The sequence below is a fragment of the Orycteropus afer genome, unplaced genomic scaffold (assembly GCF_000298275.1).
Source record: "Orycteropus afer afer isolate SDZICR_OR568_19922 unplaced genomic scaffold, OryAfe1.0 scaffold00288, whole genome shotgun sequence".
In the NCBI taxonomy this organism is placed as follows: Eukaryota; Metazoa; Chordata; class Mammalia; order Tubulidentata; family Orycteropodidae; genus Orycteropus; species Orycteropus afer.
In genome coordinates this window covers 3264153-3275744 of record NW_006921875.1, presented here as the reverse complement: position 1 = coordinate 3275744, position 11592 = coordinate 3264153, and the positions used below count along the sequence as shown (strand labels likewise).

General features: G+C 36.5%; 1 protein-coding gene across 1 annotated transcript in view; it reads right to left on the bottom strand.

Moving 5' to 3' along the window:
- Positions 1-11592, bottom strand: part of DNAJC16 (DnaJ heat shock protein family (Hsp40) member C16) — a 58192-nt gene that overhangs the window by 18836 nt on the left and 27764 nt on the right. The window contains exons 4-6 of the mRNA XM_007950761.2: positions 11176-11360; positions 8307-8411; positions 7483-7641 (exon numbers count right to left, since the gene is read on the bottom strand). Of these exons, the coding sequence (XP_007948952.1) occupies positions 7483-7641; positions 8307-8411; positions 11176-11360 (449 nt within the window). The remainder of the gene's footprint in view (positions 1-7482; positions 7642-8306; positions 8412-11175; positions 11361-11592) is intronic.

The window sequence follows — 11592 nt, the reverse complement described above, 5'->3', positions numbered from 1 at the left end:
GTTAGCAAACTAAATTCAGCAATATATCAAAAGGATAACTAAAATTATGATCTCATTAGTTTTATCTCATGAATGCAAGTTAGATTTAACATTAGAAAATCAATTAACATGATTTGGCACATTAAAGAAGATTAAAGAAGAAAAATCAAAAATAATGTCAATGACTGTGGAAAAAGCATTTTATGAAATGCTTAGTCAACATGGAATACAAGGAAATGTCCTTAATGTGATAAAGGGCATATACAGAAAACCTGAAACATCATACTTATTGAAGAAATGTGCAAAGCCTTCTCCTTTGAGATCAAGAACAAAGACGGCTCCTAAAGAACAACCCAACCCCCTGCAAAAACAGACTTATTCGACTGATAGAGACTAGAGAACTTCTCAAGACTATTATCTTGAGATATTCTTCAAACTTTTAGCTGAAACTAACCCAAGGTCCCCTTGTAGCGAAACAATAGATACACTCACAAAATAATGAGTATCACCTGTGAGTATAACCTGTGCTCCTTAAAATATCACCCATATGAGACCAAACTCTCAACAATTACTTTAAAACAAAGATAAGTCTATAAGGAGGCAGGGAAACTAGATTAATGAAAATGAAACAATTAGAACAGAAATAATGAAAATGTTCAATGCACTGAAGAATGTAACCAATGTTACTGACCAATTTGTGTAGAAATTGTTGAATGGGAACCTAAATTGCTGTGTAAACCTTTACCAAAAACACGATAAAACATTATTAAAAAGAAGAACAAGGATGTCCCCCACTCCTGAATCACTACTTCTGTTCCACATCATCACACTGCAGGTCCTCATGAGCAGTAAGGTAAGAAAGAAAGAAAAGTATAAGGATTGGAAAAGGATTGTTATTACTCTCATGTGATATGATTGTGTACTTAGCAAATCCAAAAAAAGGTACAGATAAATTATCTAAACAAAAAAATGAGTTTAGCAAGTTTGTGGAATACAAAGTTAGTATTTACAAATCAACTGTATTACTTAAAACTAGCAAACAGAAAATGTAATTAAAAAGATACAATTCAACAGTATAAAAAATTTAAGGTACCTAGAAATAAACTCCGAAAAGAAAGATACATATATGATCTCCACAGATATAACCGTAAAACCTTTGTAAGAAACATTGCAGAACACCTAAACAAATGAAACAAGAGATACTACATTCATAGGTTGGAAGTCGTAATTTGATAAATATGTCTATCTTCTACAAACTGATTTAAAGAATCAATACAAACCCAACAAAATCCCAACAGATTTGTTTGTTTTGGTGGAACTGACAGAATTTAGAATGTATACAAAAAGTTCAAAAGACCAAGAACAACCAAGATGTTTTTGAAGATTAAAAAACCCAAAGCCAAAAAACAAAGTAAGAAGATTTGCTCTTTCAGGTACCAAGACTATTTCCATCTGATTTAAAACAGCTAATTGAAAAATGAAAAACCCATAAAACTTCTAGAAGCTCTGTGAGAAGAATAGGAGGTCTGGTAGCGTAGTGCCTAAGGCACTTGACTGCTAACCAGAAGGCTGGTGGTTCAAACCCACCAGGCCACTCCTTGGAAGGAAGATGGGGCAATCTACTTCCATAGTGATACTGCCTCAGAAACCCAAGGAGGGGTCATTATGAGTCGGGTCTGATGAGACGGCACATAACAACAACAACATGAGAAGAATATATTCATGACTTGGGAGTAGGAAAGGATATCTTAAACAGTAAACAAACAAGAACCAATCATAAAGGAAAATACTGACATGAATATATGAAAATTATGAACTTATTTTAATAAAAAAGAAAGTAAATATAAGAATATATTCAGAGCATCATTATTCAAATAACCCAAAACTGGAAAAACCCAAATATTCATGAACAACAAAATGGACAAACAAATTGTGCTTTATTCATACCATGCAATTTTTGGTAACAAGAAATAACTAACTAAAACTCAACATAATGATATGGATGAGTGTTTCAGACACAATGTTGGCAGAAGTCAGAGACAGAGATATATATACACTGTATTATTCATCTGTATAAAATTCCAAAATAGGAAAAACTAATCTATGGTGTTAGGAAACAGGACAGTGCTTACCCTTGGGAAGGAGAAGTGGCTTGGAGGGAAAGAGAAGGGGCCTACCGAAATGCTGATGATATTTTAGAACTTGACCCGACCAGATGGTAAAGTGTGTGCATTCATTCTATAGTGATTCACTGAGCTCCACATTTCTGATCTGTGCACTTTTCTACATGTGTTTTATACTTCAATAAATAATTTTTAAAAAGGGGAGGGGGACATGTTAGCATAAAAAGAGTGAAAAAACAAGTCACAGTATGAGTGAAGTTATTTGACACATATATAGACAATAAAAGAGTAGAAGTGGGTTAAAAAAAAAGAGTAGGATCTAGAACATATAAATAACTCCTACAAACAATAACAAAAAGACAATTCAACAGGAAAGAAAAAAAAGGTAAAAGACTGGCACTTCATAAAAGAAACTGAAAAGGTTCATACACAAATGAAAAAAGCTCAGCCTCCAAGCAACTGAAGGAAATACAAAGCAGAATCACAATGAGCTATCATTATTTATTCCCTCAGTGTAGAACTGGGCAGAAATGTAAATTGGTACCATCACTTTGGAAAACACATTATCTAGCAAAGCTGGAGAAGTGCATATTCTAGGATCCAGGAATCTTACAACTAATCATACCCTGGAACAGTAGTTCTCACTTTTTGGTCTGAGAACAACTTACACTCTTAAAATTACTGAAGATCCCACAGAACTTTTCTTTATATGGGTTTTATCTATTGACATATAGTATTTTAACAGTTTTTCAGATAACTATGGGTTACTATACTACACCAAAACTTGACAAGTGGTAGTTTCTTACAGGTTGGTTGCTAGGTGGAGTATGAAACATATCAATGAACTTTTCATACTTTGTTACATTAAAATCCATTGATCATTTTGTGCTCCGAACAGATCTTTAACTCATGTGTGAATCTGTAACATCACACACATTGCTCTTTTGGAAAATACTGGTCCACTGATCTTCCATAGGTCAACACACCTCATTTTACTTTTTTTTTTTTTTAAATCACATCACACTGCTCATCACAAAGTTTCGTGACGCTATCAAGCTCATGATGGCTGATGGGAATTTTCAAAAATTCTAATTTTCTTGGAAGCCTCAATTTTATCACTGACAACAAATACCATCAGTGGTTTTCCTTAAAGTGCTAAGCTTAGTCTATTTATTTTTGAGAAAATGTCTGCCAAATTCCCAAGTCTGAATAATCACAGTGTGTCTGTCAGGTATTCTTTCAAGTAAAAATATTCCACTTCAAGGGGGCTTTGTGTAGGAGATCCTGGACAGAGTGGGAGAACAATGTGGAACAAAACTCAAAATCATTTAAAAAAAAAAAAAAAAAAAAGTTTCCTGGTCTGACAGAGCCTGCTGAAACGCCTGAGACTATAGCCCCTAGCTGCGCTTCAGGTCTGGAACTGAACCCACTCCTGGGGCTTCCAGCCAAACAAATGACAGGCATATAAGCTGAACATTTATATTAGGTAGATACACTCCTTAGAGAGATCAATCATGGGTGAATAGAAGGGCTATGTATGCACAGGGAGACAACTTGGGGGACAGGAGTGCATGGGAGGGAAGGATATAGGGAAGAGGCAACTATGGGGAGGAAGTGGGAGGGGAGCTGTTGCACTGTGGGAAATTACAGTCAATGTCATAAGACAAAATGTGTACGAACTGTTGTATGGAAAATGAATTTGCTCTGTAAACTTTCACCCATATCACAATAATTTTTTTTTTAATTCCATTTTAAATAATCACACATCTGTCCTCGAGACCATCTTTGTACTGTGCCCACCTTTGTTCTGTGCTATGCAGAAGTGCTTCACCCATACTCCCATTTCTTCACACAACACTGAAACTATTAACAAGACATGCACACGAGGGTCAAAATTTACACTAGTAATTTTTAATGCTTCAGCAAGGATATTTTAAAGCGAAATTAGTGTTGTTTTGTTTCTGTTTGCTTTTACTGTGAGTGCTTAGGGATGAAGAAGACAAGGAAAGGTCTTTGGGAGTCCCTCAGGGATCTGTGAACCAGATTTTGAAAATTCTTTGCTGCCCTTAGAGAAACTCATGCTTGGGTATACTAGGATACATATGATTATGGCAACGCTGCTCCTAAAAGCCCCAAACTGTCCGTCAACAGGAAAATGAATAAATAAATTATAGTGTGGTCATAAATACTATATAGCAATGAAAGCAAATTAACCAGAGCTACAGGAACCAACAACTGGTGTTACTAGAGTTACACTAAGCCATTTGCCATTGGGAGAACTTGGTTTACGTTAAGTGGACATTTTTCAATCTATAAAGAGAAGGCTAACAAAGCATCTATTCGTGCCAGTAATTCTGTAAATGTATTTGATTTGCAATTGTCCCTAGGGGATAAATAAATGCAATGCTCAGGAGGATAAGCTATTACTAAAAAGCAATTTAGAAAATCAACCATTGGAAAACCCTATGGAGTGCAGTTCCATCCTGATACACAAGGGGTCTCTGTGAGTCAAAACCAACTTGATGATAGCTCCTGTTAGAATTCTAAGACCTTGCCTGTGTCGCCCAAGAGGTGATGTGTAGTAGGAAGTTTTGATACTTAGCATTTTTACTACAATCTTATGCTAAAATAAAAAAAAAAAAAAAAGCAATTTCAGAAGTCTTCATAGTTGACCACAGACTTAAGATGATCTTCTCTGATATCTATTGTCACGGCTACTTGTTTTCTTCCTGATTCTCTTTTTGATTTTTTCTCGGTCTCCATGATGCATCCCCTCTTTTTATTTGCTGGTAGCTGTCCAGAGCTTTGCCCTTGGCCCCCCTCTCTCCATACTTTACATATTATGCTGGGAGATCTCACCCCTAACTCGCCTAACTCACCCCTAACTTTAAACACTTAACCATTCACTTACAACCCACAAATCTCCAGCCTCAGCCTGTATGTCTTTCCTAAGATCTAGAGTCCTATACCCAATTGCCTGATGGACATTTCCCTATAGGTCTTCTATACCCACTGCCACTGAGTAGATTCCAACTCACAGCAACCCTCCTATAGGAGGGAACAGAACTGCCCTGTAGCGTTTCCAAGGTTGAAAATCTTTTATGGAAGCAGACTGCTACCTCTTTCTCCCACAGAATGGCTGGTGGGTTCCAATGGCTAACCTTTTGGTTAGAAGCCAAGTGTTTAATCACTAAGCCACCAGGACTCCTAAGATTTCTTATACCTCTTACTGCCACTGAGTTGGTTCCAACTCACAGGAACCTTATGGAACAAAGTAGAATTGCCCCATAGGGTTTCTAAGGCTGTAAATCTTACAGAAGCAGACCATCCCATCTTTCTCCTGAGAAGCAGCTGGTAGATTTGAACTACCAACAATTTGGTTAGCAGCCTAATGCTTTAACCACTGCATCACCAAAGCTCCTTAAGATTTCCTATAAACTCACTGCCACTGAGTCGATTCAGACTCATAGCGACCCCCATAGAGTTTTCAAGGCTGTAAATTCTTATGGAAGTAGATTGCCTCATCTTCCTCTAGAGCAGCAGCTGGTGGGTTTGAATTGCCAATACCTTTGGGTTAGCAACCCAATGCCTTAACCACAGTTAAGTACCTCTAATTCATTATGTCCAACTTACTACTTTCTTCTTAAGCCTGTTCTTCTTTCGTTATGATTCACTTTCCATGTCTCTGGTTCTGCCGCATACAACATCCTTCTTGATTTCCGTAATCTTAGGAACACTTCATTTATGTTCCCATGGTGCTCTGGGCTCACCCTGCCTCTAAGTGAGGCACCCAGCGCAGTGGATGGGAATCTGCTAGCTGGTTTCCTCACCTCAGCTGCTTCAGTTCATGGAAACCCAAAGAGTTTTATCTGTCTTAATTTGCAAATGTCTAATAAATACAATGATCAAATGTAAACATAAATGTTCTTTATTGCAAGACTATGGAGAAAGCCCCATTGACTTAGTTCATGATACATATTAGTACCCTTTTGTTTGTGTGCCAAGGCTGTGGGTCTTGTAACTCTGGATGTCAGAGCCCTCTCTGTATTTGCTACATAGTAGGCAGGCAACAAAATACTTGTTGAATGAATAAAATATAGAACTTCTCATTCTAGTCTCCTGTAAGAGATGGAGAGTCCAATTATCCTTGCTGATATTTTAAAAGATGATATTAAAAAATCTACTTCTGGAAAGATTTACAGCCTTGGAACCCTGATGGGGATCATTATGAACTGGAATTGAGCCAATGGCAGTGGGTTTATATAATATTATGTTTGGGCTATACCAATATTTATTCTACTGCTGCATAATTCCACTTATTTCCCAATTTTGGCTACTATGAATAACATCTTTGAATGTATATCTGAGTTCCTATTCCCTTAGGATAGATTAAAAACATAACCGCCTCCCTCAGATCTCTGCTTAAGTGTCATCTTAAAGAGGCTCTTCTTGGCAATTCTATCTTAAAATTGCCACCCTTCCCACCAATACTCCACATTGCTCTTTCCTACTTTGTTTTTCTTCTTAGCACCTACCACTGTATTCACATTACCACGGGAGAGTCTGGTATGCCATCTGTCTTCTCCACTAGACTGAGGGGACAGGGAATTCTGTCAATTTTGTTCACTGCTTGGCACATACCAAGTACTTAGGGGGACTGTCTCAATGAATGAATGTAGGCACTTGATACATTATCACCAAATCGTTTTTCTGAAAGCTTACTTCCACCAGCAGGGTAAAAGAGCACCTGTTTCATGACACTCTAGATATTATTTCTACTTTGCAAATCTTTGTCAATTTGATGGGTGAAAAAAATGTTAAATTTCATTTCTCGTATCAGTGAAATTTCATTTTAAAAAATGCTCACCAGTCATCTGAACCTGTTCTTAGAATTTTATTCATATCCCTAGCCTATTTTTCTCAAGAAGCTTTTGTGTTGATCTTCTTGATTACAAGCTCTTCAGGAATTAAAAATATCAATCTATTTTATATTTCCTGTTTGTTAACTTTAAGTTTTAAAATATTTACACATACATTTAAAAGTTATAGTAAAATTATTAAGATTTTCTAGTAAGATTTTTCTTAATCCTTCTGCACCCTAACATCAGGTAAACATTCACCTATATCTTCATTCTTTGAATTAGTTTAAGGTTTTTTCTTTCTTTTTATTATTGTTTTACATTTACTTCTTAAGAAAAACAGTACCAAGTCAGTACCAAGTCAAAAATAACCTCATTTAAAAATTTTATATATCTAAAGGAAGAAATTAATAACTAATTTCTCCTTCCCCCCCCTGTTTTGTTCAGTTTTGCTGTTTTATTAGGTAAAGGCTCAAAATGGAAATGTGAAGGAAATCTTGAAGACGGTGACTCTCACATACCTGGATAACATCAGCAGGTTTGTTGATGTGTTCTTTAAAGATCAGGAGGGTGGGGGCGTGGACATTGATGTTGTACTGCCTTGTCAGCTCTTCAGCCCCTCTCAAACCCACATACACATAGCCAAAGGACAAATAATCTTTGTATGCAAAAGCAGTCAACTGTTAGGGCATAATACAGAGGTAGAAAATGAAACCGACAGCACAGTGTTTAAATCACAAATCAAGTGTGACTTTTTCATAACACTGGTCTTCTACACCTGCAGCCTAGGAATTCTGTGGGGTTCCATGCATGAAAATTGTACAAAGAAAGGTAAACATAACTAATTCTTCTTTGTCTTTTCACAGATAAAGCAGCAGAATCATCTTACTTCAATGGAAGCATGGAGTGTGTATGGAATCACCATACCCCGATCATGTAAGATGATAGCCACCATGCTAATGGTAACACATGGAACCAGTAAGAAGGCAGATTTTGGAGTCAGACAGGCTCCAATGGGATTGCACCTTCACCACACTGTCATGAGACCTTGGGTAAGTTATAAGATCACTCTAAGTGCCTTGGTCTATAAAACAGGGATATATCATTGGGTTCTTTTGGGGACTAAATGGTATTATGTATGTGGAAGGTACTAGTACAATAACTAACATCAAGAGCTACTCAATGTATGGTGGTTAAAGCAAATTTCTGGTCTTCAAGAATCTCTCGTGGGACATGTTAAAAAGTCATGTGGGACTTGTAAAAAGGACAATCGGGCTAAAGTTTCAACCCAGACATTACTCTTTTCACCAAAGAAATAAAAACATTACCCCAGCACATGAAGTACCTTGTATAGTAGCGGCACAACTGGCATTTGGTCAAACAGAAGGACATGAGGTTTATTCTCTTGCTGCCAACCAGAGAGGAATCTGACATAATTTTTATTTGTAACCTTAAGTTGAAAACAGAATGTTAGTTTCAATGCTTACTTCTTAACAGCTGTATTATAATCCAGTCTGGAGATAATAAAATCAAATATATGTAAAAGACTGCTTTGCAAAATATAAAAGATGAAGACACCTAATCTTTTTGTTTTATTTGACTAAAGCTATTTAAAAGAACAGACACTGATTTCATTATTTTCATTTGTTCCAGTTCTTAAAAGACTATAATCATAATCCTTTCTGAAACATTTACTGGCCATATTTCAAAAACAAAAACAAATAAAACTAAACTTCCAAAATTGGCTCTTGCATAATTATAGATTCTACCTCTTAATCTATGAAGCTGCAGAAGATACTACAATACTTCCCCTTTTTAAATGGTTTAAATAAAAATAAGGCGGTCCTACCTTATCTATGTTGCTGTTGTTGTTGTTGTTAGGTGCCGTCGAGTCGACTCCGACTCATAGCGACCCTATGTACAACAGAACGAAACACTGCCCAGTTGTGCGCCATCCTCGTAATCCTTGTTATAATTGAGCCTTATCTATATATTACTTAATTTCATATATTGCTATGTAAATGGATACTTTCATGCTTCCGTGTTTATGCCCTAAAATAATCTTGATAGAAAAAAGTTAAAAACATGAATGAATTAAATTTCTATCTAGAAATTTTTCATTAAAAAAACTCCCACTGCTGTCAAGTCAATTCTGAATCATAGCAACCCTATAGGACAGAGCAGAATTGCCCCATACGGCTTTCAAGGCTGTAATCTTTACAGAAGCAAACCGCCATATCTTTATCCCGAGGAGCAGCTAGTGGGTCAAACCACTTGACCCTTCAGTTAGCAGCCAAGCACTTTGACCTCAGTGCCACCAGGGCTCCTTAGACATTTTTCAGAGGATTTCTTTTTTTTTTTTTTAAATTCACCTTGCCACAGTTTCCAGAATTATCTATATAAAATCCAAATCTGATCCCTTCACTTCTCTGCTTAACCCCTTAAATGGCTCTCTATCACCTGCAGGCCCAAGCTCCTTAAAGGGGCATTGAGCCCTCTGAGGTCCTCACAGCAAGCTGTCCATTGACCCCTCCAGCCTCATCATCTGCCCAGCAATGATTACTTTTTACAAAGCAGGCTGTTCATGTCTCCAGACCTCTGTCTGTGTGGAATTCAGTCACTAACTACTTCTCTTTCCTCACCTAGCAAATTTCAGCCAGTGGTCACTTTTGCCAAGAAGCCTTTCCCAATTCTCTAGAATGGGCTCTTGACACACTAGATGGGAAGATCACCTACTAGACTGGGAGCTCCTTGAAAAGTCCTCAACACTTACCACAGTGCTTGGCACAGAACAGGTGTTTCACTATAGGGAAGCCAACCTATCATCATTTTAGGAAACTACAATGATCTTATTAATTTTCTTTCAAGCCTATTCTAACAAATATTTCCTTGTGTATACTTATCCAGCAGGACAGAGTATATGAATAGTACATGTTGAAATAGGATAGAAATTTTCTATATGTTCAATTTTTCTTGGTACTGTTACAAAACAAATTATTTAAAGTAAAATGAGTGATTTCCCAGTTCCTCTGACTCGTAACCTAAAATTGTTGTTGTTGTTATTTGCCATCAAGTCGGACCCGACTCATAGCGACCCCTCCCTGGGTTTCTGAGGCATTATCACTATGGAAGCAGATTGACCAACCTTCCTTCTGAGGAGTGGCTGGTGGGTTTGAACCACCAGCCTTCTGGTTAGCAATTAAATGCCTTAGCCACTATGCCACCAGAGCTCCTTATAACCTAAAATACGACCAAAAAAAAAAAAAAATGCTTTTTAACTATAAAAATTATAAACTAGTATGAATTCTTTGTGTCTGGTTTTTTCAGCTCAACCTTCTGAAACACATTCATACTGTTGCCCTCACTGTAAGTTTTACATTTTCCTAAAAGGGTATTTGATTTATTGGAACCTGGCATTTTCTGTAGATATGATCATTAAATATATAACCAAATATGCATTTCAAAACCCACAGGACTATATAACACAAAGAGTGAACCCTAATGTAAATTATGGACTTTAGCTAATAATAATGTATCAATATCAGTCATCAATTCTAACAAACATGTCTGATTAATGCAAGATGTTAATAGAAGAAACTATGGGCAATGAAGAGAGAAGGTATAAGGGAATTCTCTACTTTCCATACTATTTTTTTGTAAACTTAAAATTGCTCTGAAAAAAAAAAGTCTATTAAAAATTTCCAAAAACATTATTTAATTTAATGGAATCTGTTGTTTTCTACAGATTTAATAATTAAATATACAATCAAATATAATTTAATTTGAATACTGCGATAAGACAAATATCTTCACATGAACAAAGTCACAAGTCAGAAAGAATCCCTTCATCCTATCGATAATGTGATCTAATGTGATTTTTTGCTTAGAAATAGTCAGTGTAATTTTAGGTACAGTGGATGATATATGATATGATATGATAGTATAAAAATCTATGATAGTATAAAACCTTCAAAGTGGCTATCAACAGGAATGAATTCTTTCAGTCTCCGTACTTAGTCTGTTCAATGTTCATTCAGTCTTTTACAGATTTCATTTAAATAACTTAGTTTGAGTAATTAACTAATAACATACTCAAATACCTGCTTAAAATGAAACTCGGGTCTGAGATGACCATAGGTAGAGTTCAGGGCAATGAGCAATTCCAGCATCTCATAAACTACTTCTCAGCCATGTTCTCCTCAATAGGTACTTACTTTCTCCACCAAGTTCCCTGGAAGAAGACTTTCTACAAATTGCCGTAGGTTCTCACGGACAACTGCGTTATGGAAGAAGGAGACTTTCCCATTTATAATTCCTAGGATAGATGGTGTACTGTGTGCTCCCAGGTGATGGGCTAGGCGTCTCTCATACCCAGCATGGACCACGCCAATTCCTACACCTGAAAAGGATTGGAAGACTACATGAAGCCTTTCTATGCCCCAGGGCAGCTAGATGAAGTGCTGATTATTTCTTGGTATGAAATTGAACCCCACCTGGCAGGAGAGGATATTATTCCTAATAGGCTGTCCAGTACAGTATTCTTTCACAGCTGGAATTCTAAATTGGTTCTGTTTTTCTGCAGTGCAATCTGGTAATATTTAAGAAGAGCTATATATATATATATATATATA